The sequence below is a fragment of the Suncus etruscus genome, chromosome 17 (assembly GCF_024139225.1).
Source record: "Suncus etruscus isolate mSunEtr1 chromosome 17, mSunEtr1.pri.cur, whole genome shotgun sequence".
In the NCBI taxonomy this organism is placed as follows: domain Eukaryota; kingdom Metazoa; phylum Chordata; class Mammalia; order Eulipotyphla; family Soricidae; genus Suncus; species Suncus etruscus.
The window spans coordinates 62,346,868-62,360,087 of record NC_064864.1 but is presented as its reverse complement, the minus strand read 5'-3'; the positions used below and the strand labels follow the sequence as shown (position 1 = coordinate 62,360,087).

At 44.9% G+C, this 13,220-nt stretch overlaps 1 protein-coding gene across 1 annotated transcript in view; it reads left to right on the top strand.

The window, feature by feature from the left end:
- GFRA1 (GDNF family receptor alpha 1) overlaps window positions 1-12,684 on the top strand; it is a 231,360-nt gene extending 218,676 nt beyond the window's left edge. The window contains exons 8-9 of the mRNA XM_049764478.1: window positions 11,365-11,418; window positions 12,476-12,684. Of these exons, the coding sequence (XP_049620435.1) occupies window positions 11,365-11,418; window positions 12,476-12,631 (210 nt within the window). The 3' untranslated portion in view covers window positions 12,632-12,684. The remainder of the gene's footprint in view (window positions 1-11,364; window positions 11,419-12,475) is intronic.
- Window positions 12,685-13,220: the final 536 nt, after the last annotated feature.

Here is a 13,220-nt window from a genome sequence, read left to right as displayed (position 1 = left end):
TTCCTTTCTTCCTGCTCTTCCTTCCTCTTTCTTCCTTCTTCACTTCCCTCCCTCCCTTCCTACCTTCCTTCCCTACTTTTCTACCTTCCTTTCCTCCCTCCTTCCTTTCTTCTCTCCCTCTTTTACCTCGCTCCCTCTCTCCCTCCACTACTCCTTCCCTCCATTATTTCCTTCCTTTCTTCCTTTTTCTATGATTTTCTTTTTCTTTCTTTCTCTGATTTTAGGACCATACCTGGCAGGGTGCTTAGGAATAACTCCTGCCTCTGAGCCCAAGGATCACTCCTGTGCAGCTCAAGAAACCATATAGATGCTGAGGATACAACCCAGGTTGGCTGTGTGCAAAGCAAGTCCCCTGATAAAACCCCATCCTAAAACCCAACTCTCTCTAAAATGATAGTTCTGGCAAGTACATAATTGTGGATTGTCAGTTTGGTTCTAGTTATGGGAAGGAGGCAGGGGCACATCTGGTGATACTCAGGGATTCATAACATTCTGCCAGTGATTGAACAAGGGACAGCCGTGTGCAAGACATGTGCTCTACCCTCTGTGCCATCTCTCCACGTTGACTGTTCTTGAATAGGGTTTCGATAGACGGTGGCAATAAAGACTGAGTGTTCCAGTTGGCTGCCTAAAAATGGGCAGTTGTGCATTCCAGCAGAGAGAGCTAGCCAGGGGCCAGGCTCTTGGCTCCAGTAAAATTTACCCTCTCTGTGGACCATAGAGAAGGGCGACTTGATCCCCACCCTTGGCTTCTGTGGTGCTGGTAATCTTGGATTAATAAACAAGACCACCTAGGGGAGCTGAGCTCATGGAATATATTCAGATTTTCCAGCACAATAGTTCTGCTGCTAGCACAGAAACTTCTCAAGTTGTGTCATGATTTGACTTTTTTGGTTGGCCTCTGTGGTTCCAGGGACAGGAGAAACTTCGGGAAAGGGGACATTTGGTGTTCTTCACACCAGTCTATGCCAGAAACAAAATTGGGCACTAGAGAGACCCCAGGTGGAACCATTTACTTATATTCATCCCTTTATGGTGGCTGCTCTGAAGCATCATTTTCAAACACTTTGCTAAAAAAATTAGTAGCATGATGAAGGACAGGGATGTAGAGGATGCCCCCCCTTATGGGATGCTGGGAAAGTCCCACCTGAGGTCCAGAGGCAGAGAAGCCACTCATCTGCTGGGCAGTAATTCAGCATTTGGACAGCTGCTTAACTCAATTGCTGTGTAATAAACATGCTTAATAAAAAAGAAGAGGCCGTCTGTGTCCTCCTGACCATAAATATGCTCTCTCGTTCCAGGGAACCTAAGAGAATACCTCTGAGCACACTTAGGCCACATGCTATAAATAAATCCAATTTCTTGTATCCCCTGCTGACCTTTTATCCACAGAACTTCTAACCAACTGTGCCTCTTGCAATAAAAGGCTATGTCTTATGTGTGAACCATGGAGCACAGGTATGGAAGGATGTGGCATGAGTGCTCTTGACTGTCTCTATTTTAATTTTAGACATGGGGTATGAAGTCAGGGTCTCATATACACAGGGCATGTGATATCCCACTGAGTGATATTCTTGGTTCCCAGTTTTGGTTTTCTTGGGAATGACATTCAATTCAGGACTTCCTTTGGGCTGGAGAGGTAGTACAGGGATTAAGGCCTAGAACATGGCACATCCTAGTTTATTCCCTGATACCACATATTGTCATCAGAGTGCCACCCCCGAGAGTAATCCTGAACATAGCAGGTGTAACCTGAAAAACCAAGGGGAAAAAATAAACCAACCCAGACTTACTCCATTGGGAACCTCTTTTATAAACCCCACAGTCACTTGATGGACTATCTCAAAGACCCCTGGCAGTATGGTGGCCATGGGGAGACAAGCGTCATGGCTTTGGGTCCTCAGGTATGGCATTAAGTATGGTCACAGCTCTAGAAGCCTGTGAGGACACTATAACCACAGGCTCAGCCTGTCCTCTTCTTTACCACAGAAGCCACATTTTCACAAGTTGCTCTAGTTTCAGGGGTGAGACCTGGAAAGAACCCCACATGCTCTGGGCTTCTTATTAGCCAACTAACTGATTCTAGGCTTTTCTTAGCTGTTCTGGTCATGTGGGCATATTTCCATCCTATCCAGACCTACTACCAATCAAATAAGAGATTTCTCTGATATATCCAAGGATCAAAAGACACAGCCGTGTCTGGACAGAACCAGTAGGCATGTTCTAAAGAGTCAGCCAGGGTTCTCAGCCCAGCCAGCCACACTGAAAAAAAAAACCCTGTTTCTTATATTTTGGACATAGACAAGGATTACACATCATCTTCAAATTGTGAATCTTCAGTATTTGAAGAAAATGAGATGGTATTCTCATTATTACAGGTGGGGATTGTTACCCATCCTCTCAGAACTCACCCCTGTTAGTTTACTTGGATTTCCTCTATTTTCTAGAAGATTCTACTATGTCTGCTGAAAATAGACTATAGTCAAAGTGTCATACCAAGATGCAGTCAGGGCTTACTTCTGGCTTACGTCTGTGCTGAGGGAAATAGCCTAGCAGTACTTGGGAGACCATATGAAATCTAAAAGGGTCAGGTCACATGCAAGTGCATTAGCCTCTGTATCTTTTCTCCAGATCCTAAAAGCCATCCTTTTTTTTTTAGTTTAAAATCTTGTGACTTTTTGCTAGTTTTCCACAGCTTCCTATGATGCCCATCTGAACTTGAGGATGAACAAGGCCTGTTTCCAGAACAGGCATTTCTCTCAAGATGTAGTGGTGCCATTTGTCACAAAGCCATTAGGGCTCGTGCTGAGCTGGGTGTCAGCACATGGAGACTGAGAGTCTTAATAAATATTATCTGATGGCAATGAGTGCGCATGGCTGATGGGTTCAGCTTCATGCACTTCTCATTGGGGACTGCAAGGAATTTTTCCTGTTGCTCAGGCCCATTTGAATTTCCCACTATACCTTTTGAGAAAATAAGCATTTCCTTTTTTAAAATTACAATCCCCCCCACTCCTAGCAACATCCCCTGGCCTTTTTCTCATTGTAGACACTTGTTTTCCCAAACACCCTTGACCTCCAACTCGATGTCTTTTATGTGTGGTGTTACATCATCTGATTGTAATTTCTAAAAGATAGCCCAGTATCACTTCTTGTCTGAATATGTTACTAATCAAGCAAATTAACCATGAACATTATCCCAGTTCTCAGATCTGCAATCCTTGTTGGCCCCCACTTGGGGAGCAGAGCAATAGACTCCAGAGGAGTCTGGGTAGTAGTGGAGAGCAGAAAGGGCAGAAAGCTCCATGACTACCTCTAGCCCCAGGCTACCAACAAGATCTGCATACCACAGGTCAACTTGTCCTGCTATTCTGTTCAGATTTCAAGTGAGGACTACAGACATCCTCACTACTGTGTGAGGCAGACTGACAGGCCGGCCGGAGGACTGTTGATGTCTTGTCCAGCATCTTTCTCTTTCATCGCATTCATTTGATGGGGAGACATTGGCTCACACCTGTTGGTGCCCAGGGCTTACACCTGGCTCTGTTAAAGAATCACCTGATCATTATTGGGAAACCATATGGGGTAATAGAGTTTGAATCTGGGTTGACTGCATGCAAGGTAAATGCCCTATTGTACTGTCTCTTCAGCCTTTCATTGCCCTCATGTTTAATGAGTTACACTAAAGCACATTCCCAAATGACCTTGAGTTTGACACTCTCCCAAGCCTGTTCAGATCTGTATGGGGGACCAGAGAGAAGCTGCTAGGTCATCATCCATCAATGGTGACTTGGATTTTAAAAGCACTTATACCTTGAGTCTCAATTGGAGAGTCGCGATTTTCTAAGGATGTGGGTTTATTATCATCATCGCTGATGGTCGAAAAGCCAGGTCAGAGACCTGCACACTTGTGTACATTTTTACCAAATATATCAAGTCAAGCTGGTATTGGAAGCAAGTGCTAAATCATAGTAAACACTCTCTAAATGGACTGACATTTAACCAATCTGGCCGGCTCTCCACTCCTCTATAATCAGCGAATGCGCCCAGTGGGTCTCTCCTTACCCCAGCTGTGAGGCAGGTTTTAAAGAGGCAGGTGAGTGTGTGTTCCAACCTTTATGTGCCATTTAATTCTGAGGACCACCAGGTGTGGCCCTCAAACCAAGAAAACAAAACCCAAATCTGTTGCAGTGGTAACTCTCTTTATGAGTGTTTTTAAGCATTTTTATCATATAAGTGTTCTTAGGAATTTTTTAAAAGCTTTAAAATTTGGAGTAAAGGAGTTGATACAAGTGGATAATTTGTCAGCGTGTTGATGATTCTTATTTTAACACAAATTCTCAATTGATCTGTGAGCTATAAACCAACTCTACCCTCTTCTCTAGTCTCACCAGCTAAGAGGGTTTCCAGTGTAATCGTAGCCTTGAACTCAGCCTAAACTATACAGTTAAATTTGAGAGCCCACAACGACTCCAGCCTTCTGTAACTTTCTGAACTCAATATTATGAATCCACATCATATTCAAGACTATGACACATACCCCCTTTTTCTTACCTGGCTTTCTACCAGTTCTCTGAGCTTGTATTGATGGAGACCTTAGAGACCAGATCCTGAGAGATGGGACCTGGGTCTCTTCTTGACAACAGCATAGACATAGTTCTGGACTCCTCAACTTTCTCGTCCCATCTCATGACCAGGTTCCACCAGTAAGCATCTAGTGAGTCTTTATAAATCTGCCCACTGGAGTATTTTATAAGGCCTTAGCTTAATACACTGAAAACTTTTGACTGCATTTCAGATATTGTTGTAGGTACAACTTTTTAGAATTGAAGAGATGGGTTAAATAAGAGTCCCCCGCAAGAGGTATCACCACCTCCTTACCAGAAGATTTATTTTTCCTCATCTTCTTCCTCTGGCTCCATGGCCCTCTCTGTCATGGGCCAGGGTCCAAGGAACTATCAGAAACAGCGTGGAGGAAATGAGTCCTTCTCCACTGAGCACAAGCCTCTGATAGACACACCAGGCCTTGGGACACTTACTGTCTTATTTATCAACTTGTTTTATGAAGCTGACTTTACTGTACATTATTCAGCTCAGTAGATGTGAGTGGTTGTTACCAAGTTGGGAGAAAAAGCAAATCACCAAGAAAGGTGAGTTTCCAAATAGACAGTGGCAGGGATTTTTAGAACTGGCCAACTGTTTATGACCAGACCAACAATAAAACCTTCCCCGTCTGTCGCCAGTCCAAGGGACAAAATCCAAAATGTTGAAAAGAATAGTAAGATTCCCCAAATCCTGGTCAGCCCACTATTCCTCGCTCAGCATTTACCAGCAATTCAGCTTCTTTGCTCTTTTTATTGGGCAGCAATTATGAGGCAAATCTAAGGATCAAGACTACTACCCAATTGTTACAAAGTCAGTGCCATCCATAAAATCAGGTATAGATGCTTGCATATCAGGGTATAGGTTGTACAGTTGAGTGCATTGAATTAAATTACAATCTGAAAAAATGCTAATTTGGAGCAAATCGCATTGCTCATTTATCTTTGGAGGTCAGGCACACACCCTTCTTCCTCTGTTTTGTTACAAGGAAAAGTAAAAGATACAGGTTAAAATGAGAAATAGCTTTGAGTTCTGGACTCTTTCGGGGAGCATTCAGGCAATGCGTTTCCTCAGTAAAGATCCGATTTATGCTGCAGAAGCGGCACATATGCTAATAAACTGGTATTGACAAGTGTGATAGATGCCGTGAGGTACTTAGTGCTGGAGAGCAAAGTTGATTGCATTTTACAGTCTGTGTATTTCTCTGTTTATTGCTTGTATTCTGTCATTAAGCAAACAGGTTCCTAATATAGCAAATCTCTCTAATCAGTAAAGCAGGGAGAAAAGAACCAGAAGCATCATTAATTATGACCATTTGGCTGCAGCCTGGACAGTCTGTTGCTATTGAATTGGGCAGCTTCCTCCGGTTTAATTTTCTGGAGGTAGAGCAAAAACTGGCGTTTCTTCTGCATGGAGGACAGTAAAGAAATTTTCCATGCCCTGCTGGCTGACAGCTGCGTAAAAACCTGAGATGAAACATTGGCTTTTGGACAGAAGCAGAGTCCTAGGGCATCAGAAGCTGGACTTTTTAAATGTCCCAAGTCTATGGACAGAGCATGCGTGCTCTTCCCTGAGCTGCTGGTCTGCAGGCTTGAGGGACCCTGCTGTGGGCAGAACTCCCATGTGCATGCACATTGGTGGGTGAGTGGGCTTGACTGCAAATTGTAACTGGGGTGTACAGAGGAAAAGTGTTGGCTCTCCAAATGCTAATCACTGGGAAGGGAAGCCAGAATGTTCCTACCCTGACTCCAGGTAACAGAGGTTAACAGCATCTAATGTATTAATTAACCCTGTGGTGCCAGTGACTGGTGAGGTCTGGCCCTGCAAAGACAGCAACCTGGAAATTCTATTATCTAGCATGCCTGGACTTGCCGATTGTCGCCACTGATGATTTTACAGCAGCTGCTGGAAGGGACAAGACTGATGTCAAGCTGGTTGTCCAGAATGACAGCAAGACTACAGGCTGGGGGGCAGCTTCTCCATCTCTTCTCTCCCTGTCTTCAAGATGAGAACCTCTGGGAACGGTGTATGGAATTTCTTACCCAGCTCCAAGTCAACTAGTTTTCTCCTAAACTGTTTACAACTTCCTGTCATAGAAGAGATTAAGCTGTTCTGTTTGGTTTTGTTTTTTTTTTGGGGGGAGGCATACCCAACAAAGCTCAGGGGTTACTCCTGATGCTGCACTCAAAAATCACTCCCGGAAGTCTTGGGGGACCATATGGGATAGCAGGGATCAAACCTGGGTTGGCCACGTGCAAAGCAAATGCCCTATCCACTGCTGTCACTGGGGCCCAAAGCCTTTTCTTTTTCCTTAAAATTTTCCCCATACTTGGCAGTACTCAGAGCTTATTGTTGGCTCTGCTCTCAAAAATGAGTCCTGGTGGGCTCATGGGATCATATGGGATACCAGGGATGAAGCCTGGGTTAGCAGTGTGTAGAGCAAGTGTCCTACCGCTATACTCTCTCTTGCCCAAGTCCTTTATATTCCAATGAGCTGTAACAGTGTTCAAAATACGCTTTTAGAAAAATGGCATTGGTTTCCCTCTATTCTCTCTTCCTTGATCCAGGCTGATCAAGCTCTATGTTAGGTCCCCCAGCCTTTTGAGTTAATAAATGGAGTTTCCGGGCTGGGTGCCAGCACTAATATTAATGTTCCTCTGGTTTTAGCTACTTAAAGGATCTCTTCCCAGAACCTCTTACACCTTTGGAGATCTCAGAATGGTCCTTCTTACCCTGTCTCCCCAAAATTTTCATCAACCAAACAGTGTTTCCAGTATGCATGCTCACTTTGCAGTAATTGAGAGTAGGGATGCCCTATAATTTCATCTGTTTGCATTTATCATACCTGACTAGCAAGACATCGATAGCTCTCTGATGTTTTTATTAATGCTCGAGTTAAAAGCATTTCAAATGTGGAAATAACAGGCTGCTCAGGTTCTGAAATGGACTGGAAGAACCAGATGTGGACTGGGTCTAAGCTGAGGTCAGCTGTGAAGGGGTCCCTGGAGAGAGTTGACAACACATAAAGGTCTTATCAGCCTGCACCAGCTAGTCTTATCCAGGCTCAAATTCCAGGTCCTGCCCCAATGCAAGCAGCTCAGGGACCCTTCCAAGCATTGGAAAACCAGTGTAACTGTGTATTGACTCCATTTGTAGGCACCACTGATTGGCAGGAGATTTCAAGAGCTCTCATGTCTACTGTCTTAGATTCTGTTACCCAGGTGCTGCCTGTCATTCCAATTACTGGGAACATTTGCTCTTCGCCTTCTAATCAGCCCTGACTGGTTTTGCTGGACTCAGTGGAATTCTAAGACCTTGTTGTCTTACTTCTGTGATCCTGGGACCTTGCTTCAGTTTAATCCTCCTCGATAGGAGGCTGAATTAATATAGTATGCATGCATGCAGAGTGTGGAAAACCTGTGTTTTTGGACTGCTAAGCCCCAGTGCACAACATATTTCCATATGATGGAAAAGCATAAAGCAGGAGAAGAGGCTTTTCTGGAGCCCACTGCTGGGTACCACTTTTGCTCTGAAGCTAATTCACTTAACTTAACCAACTAATATTGTTCATAAGGCAAGGTTACCTTGGTTGACTTTCTCCAATGTTAATGAAAGCAGGGAAGGGCAGACAGCGTGTATTATCTTTATAAAGGCCAACAAGCAGTCTGTTTTGGAAAGAGATGATCCCAGATGTTTCACAGACTTGGAACTTGTCAAATGTATTTTCCAGTGGATTCCAGCCATACCCAATGGAGGACAAGAGTTTCTTTTTGTTGGAAGTGAAAGTTGCAAATCTCCCTGGTTGGACACTCGGAACTCTCAGGAACTGCCAAGGGTCAGATGCCTCCAATGCAGAACCACAGTCCATCTAGAACTGGGCTAGTCCAGCATATGTGCCTTGCATATGACCAGGCCCAGCTCAATCCCTGCAAACCCAGGTCTTCTGCAACTACAACCTTGGAGGCCCTCAAGCATTGTTGGGTGTGACCCTGAAGGCCTCTAGCACCTCTAGAGTGACCCATATGTCCTTGACACCACAGTTCCTGAGCTGCCCCATATCCTTGAGGCCAGGCATGACCTAGTTGGCAAGACTCTTTGGTGGAGTCCCCAGGTCCCCCCTGGGCACTAAGAAAATAGTGTTTCCTGGTTCACTGGAGGAACCTTTACAAAGATTCAGTTACCAATGGTGGGTAAACGATATTATACCCCAGTTTCTGGATTATTAGGAATAAAGTGCTGCAGCTTGTGAATGCCATGGGGAACATGAGGGCTGATGGGACAAGGTGGGACGCACCCTTTCAAAACTCGGTGGGCCCCAGACTCTCAGATCCTAAATGACGCTTTGTCACAACTGTAAGTATTGAAACCACCAGAAGTCAAGGCCGACTGTGTCCCTGGCTATGTCGGGTACTGTCTCAGCACTTTTTAGTGGATCTTCTTAGTGCTATAGAGGCCAAGTGGGGGGTTTGCACCTTTTGTAGGTGATGGCCTAGAAAGGATGGGCAGAAGGTGATGTTTTGGGCCCATTTGGTTGTCTGGGCACAATTCCAGGCCTGCATAGAAATAAAGTATGTTCAATTCTACATATTCTTTTCTGTCGGTAACAATGCAGTGCGCCAGGCTTGCTATTAATATAGAATACAAGTAGGTTTTTAAGTCAGGCTCCACTTCTCTTCCAGTCTCCCTTGGAGCCTCATCTAACTAACATTTCATGACCTTTGAGTAGCCCAGGGGTGCACGGTGGTGATTATCAGGATGCCTGTTTAAAGGTTTCTAGTTCATATTCATAGCTGGCATATGGAAATTCAGGTAAATATTATGCTCCCCCCCCACTAGCATTCTGGTCAGTGAATGGCTCTATGGGTACTTGTTCCATCGTGCCCACCTGCCATGTCTTTACTGAGTTGCAGAATCTACCTCCTGGAAACTTTGAGTCCTTGACTCGTACCCAGGCTCCAGCCATAGGCACTTGAGGGTTCTGAGTTTCAGAGCCATGAAAATTTTGCCTGGAGTTTTGGGGCATCATGAATTAGGCTTTCAGCATGAATTTAGGGGCCAGTAGGACCTAAGGTGTTAAGTATGCCAGGATTACTTTGGGAGACTTGTTGGAAAGCAGGAAAGAGTATCTTGTCCTCCGAGGAATGGACTTTCTTCGAAAACTCCCAGCAAATGGCTGAGTGGCCATAGCTCTGACACTGACCTTCTGAGCAAGAGTTGACTTTCTTTATTAAATGAGGACAGCACAGGGTGAGAAGTTTTCCTTCTTGTACTTTGAGCGATGGCACCTTTTCCGAATACAATTCTCAGGTCAAAAGCCCATGGAACAGGGCTTTGTTCCTGGTGTTGACAAGGGGTGTGTGGGCACTTCTAAAGTCTTTCAGCCTGTTTACACCTGCCCTCCAAGCAATGTTAAAAATTGCTGGATGGGGGACTCAGTCTAGCCTGCTTGATTCCCATCTAAAAAAGTGTGTCCTCTAAGCCACTAATAAATGTGTGTGTGTGTGTGTGTGTGTGTGTGTGTGTGTGTGTGTGTGTCCATGTGCATGTATGTTCTCCTGGGAATGGAACCTAGGGGATTCACACATTCAAGGTGAATGCTGTTCTCCCTTCTGACCTGAATGGAGATTTCTATTATAGCATTTTAACTTTCAAGGCACTTCCCACCCTATTCCCCAGGTTCAGCATTTGGAAATGGAAATGAATTTAAATAAAATTAAATGACCATGATATGTTGTCCTTAGTAACCAAGTCCTATGGTGCCCAGACCAGCCACTCAATCATTTAGTCAAATTTCTAAGTCATCTGTTGAAATAGTAACATATTACCATCTCAGTAGATAAAATACTTAATCAGAACTAGCTTTCATGAAATGATCGCTCAGGACAAAAGTTGGTTCTGGAAGGAGATAGGTGATATTCATTATACCCCTTTAGTAACAGTATTGTAAAGCAGTGTTTAAATGGAAACAAAATGGAAGAGAGAGTGAGTTAGAGAAAAAGAGGAGAAAAATGTCACAGAGATAGGCAGGAAGAGGGCAGGGGAGGCACGAAATTGGCAACATCGGTGACAGAAAATGCACTAGTGAAGGGTATTGGACATTGTATGACTGAAATTCAGTCATGAACAACTTTGTGACAGGGAAAAATGAGATTATACACAAAAATATTTTTTAAAAATTAATTTTAGGGATCGAAGTCATAGCACAGAAGTAAGGGCACTTGCCTTGCATGCAGCTGACCCTTTACTCCTTCCCTCCCTCCTTTCTTCCCTCTCTCCCTCCTTTCCTTCCATCCTTCCATCCTTCCTTTCCTCCTTCCCTCCCTCCCTCTCTCCCTCCTTCCCTCCCTCCCTCCGTTCCTTCCTTCCTTCCTTCCTTCCTTCCTTCCTTCCTTCCTTCCTTCCTTCCTTCCTTCCTTCCTTCCTTCCTCCCTCCCTCCCTCCCTCCCTCCCTCCCTCCCTCCCTCCCTTCCTCCCTGCCTCCCTCCCGGTTGCATTCCTGGCATCCTATATGTTCCCCCAGCCTGCCAGGGGTGTTTTCTGAGTGCAGAGCCAGGAGTAACCCCTGAGCACCACTGACTGTGGCCCAAAACCCAACAAATAAAGTTCTAAAAGATTAATTTTAAACAATACTTGTTTTCTAAATGGTCCTGGGGCTCCAGTGTGAGCTCACATGTTTTTGACAATGATCATGCCTGAGCCTTCAGCTCCTCTGCCGTGCCTTTCCCCATATGTGTCTCGGTGACTTTGTGTTTGTCTCTGCAGGCACAGAAGCTGAAATCCAACATATCAGGAACCGCCCAGCTCTGTCTTGCTGATGTAAGTTGTGTTTCTTCCTCAGTCTCCCCACATTAATTTCTACTGGTAGTTTGGATCTGTGAGACAGAGCATCATGCCCAGAGCTCAGAGAAAGGAGAAAGGGCAAGGGGTTGTCAGCAGCAGATCCCAGAACACCAGGTTAGAGTTAAGCGTTGCCCTGCGTGAGTTAGATTCTTGGCATCCCATATGGCCCCCCAAGACTGCCAGGAGTGATCCTGAGCACAAAGCCTAGAGGACACCCTGTAAAAACAAAATCTAGAGTTGATTTGTCTGCTAGCAAGAGACTGTTGCCTTTCTGTCTCAGCAGGTGCAGGGGGACCCCTCAAATGCAGTAATCAAAAACAACCTGGGCAGGTTTTCTGAGAGATTACTTCTGGCCTGTCCTCCCTTTGGTGGTGATGCCACCATCCTCCTTTAACTGGGGACAATCACAGAAGGGTTCCATATGGTACAACTCTCGGGGTGAAGAATGGCTAGGACCCCTGAATTGAAATCATTACTCCTATAAATTTTAATAATGCATAACAGAGGAACAAGTAGTATGGGAGACAGGTACCAGTATATCAGAACTGCCTAATTTTTGACCAAATTTACAACCTTCCTTCCGCCCTCCTTTTTGCCCTCTCTTCCTTCCCTCCACCTTCTTTCCCTTGCTTTGTCTTCTTTCCCTCCCCTTTCATTTCTTTTTCCTTCCATCTCTCTCACTCCCTCCTTTCTTCCCTCCCTCCCTCCTTTCCTCCTTCCCTCCCTCTTCCCTCTCTCTCCTTTCCTCCCTCTCTCTCCTTTCCTTCCTTCCTTCCTTCCTTCCTTCCTTCCTTCCTTCCTTCCTTCCTTCCTTCCTTCCTTCCTCCCTCCCTCCCTCCCTCCCTCCCTCCCTCCCTCCCTCCCTCCCTCCCCTCAGTGAGTTGAAGTCTCAGTGGTCATGCCTTGGGTCAGTTTCTGGGAGTCTTAGAGCAATGGGGAGGTGTGAATGGGAGCATTAGTGAAAGTGGTTGAATACTTGCTGCTATAAACAAATGCCTGTGGTGAGTGATAATGAAAACCTTCTTTCTTTCAGCGGGAGTTTGAAAAGGATGGTCTTGCTGGGGCTTCCAGCCACATAACCACAAGATCAATGGCTGCCGTGCCTCACTCTGCTCTGAGTCCACTGCTGGTCCTGGTGGTCACTGCCCTGTCTACCCTCTTATCTTTATTTGTGGCAGAAACATCGTAGCTTCATTGCAAGACAACAGGATGGACATGTAAAAAGACAAAAGAAGAAAACCCACACACAAATGATCTGTTTGCTGTCCTTTTGTATATCTGAAATTCCAGTTTTAGGAGCTCAGCTGAGACACTGCTAAACAGTTTTCTCAACTGAAACTTTTTTTTCCTTTTCCTTTCTTTTTCTTCTTTTCTTTCAAGAAAGCTTCTTGTGATCCTTGGGGCTTCTATGGGATACTCAATGCAGTGCTACATTCCAGACTCGGCTTTGGGAGAGTTGAAAGTCTATTAATTTAGCTGCAAAGCAAATGGGGCCACGTTCTTCCTGAGGGGGAGGGAGGGAGGATTTTAACTGTTAAATCGACTTAGAAAGCCAGAGAAGAAGGTAGGATTTCTAAAACATTTCCTGTGGCTTATGTGCTCACGTTCATTTTTGCAGCTGTAGAGAGACAGTAGGCATTTCTGTCACAAAATGAGCATTCTCATCCCGAGAATCTTATTGGCTTTTGTACACCAGAGACACTTGCCCATGAAATTTCTTAATCTGCTGATGTTCGTGTGTGCTGATCATGAACATGAACTCTGTGCTCTCCTCCCAA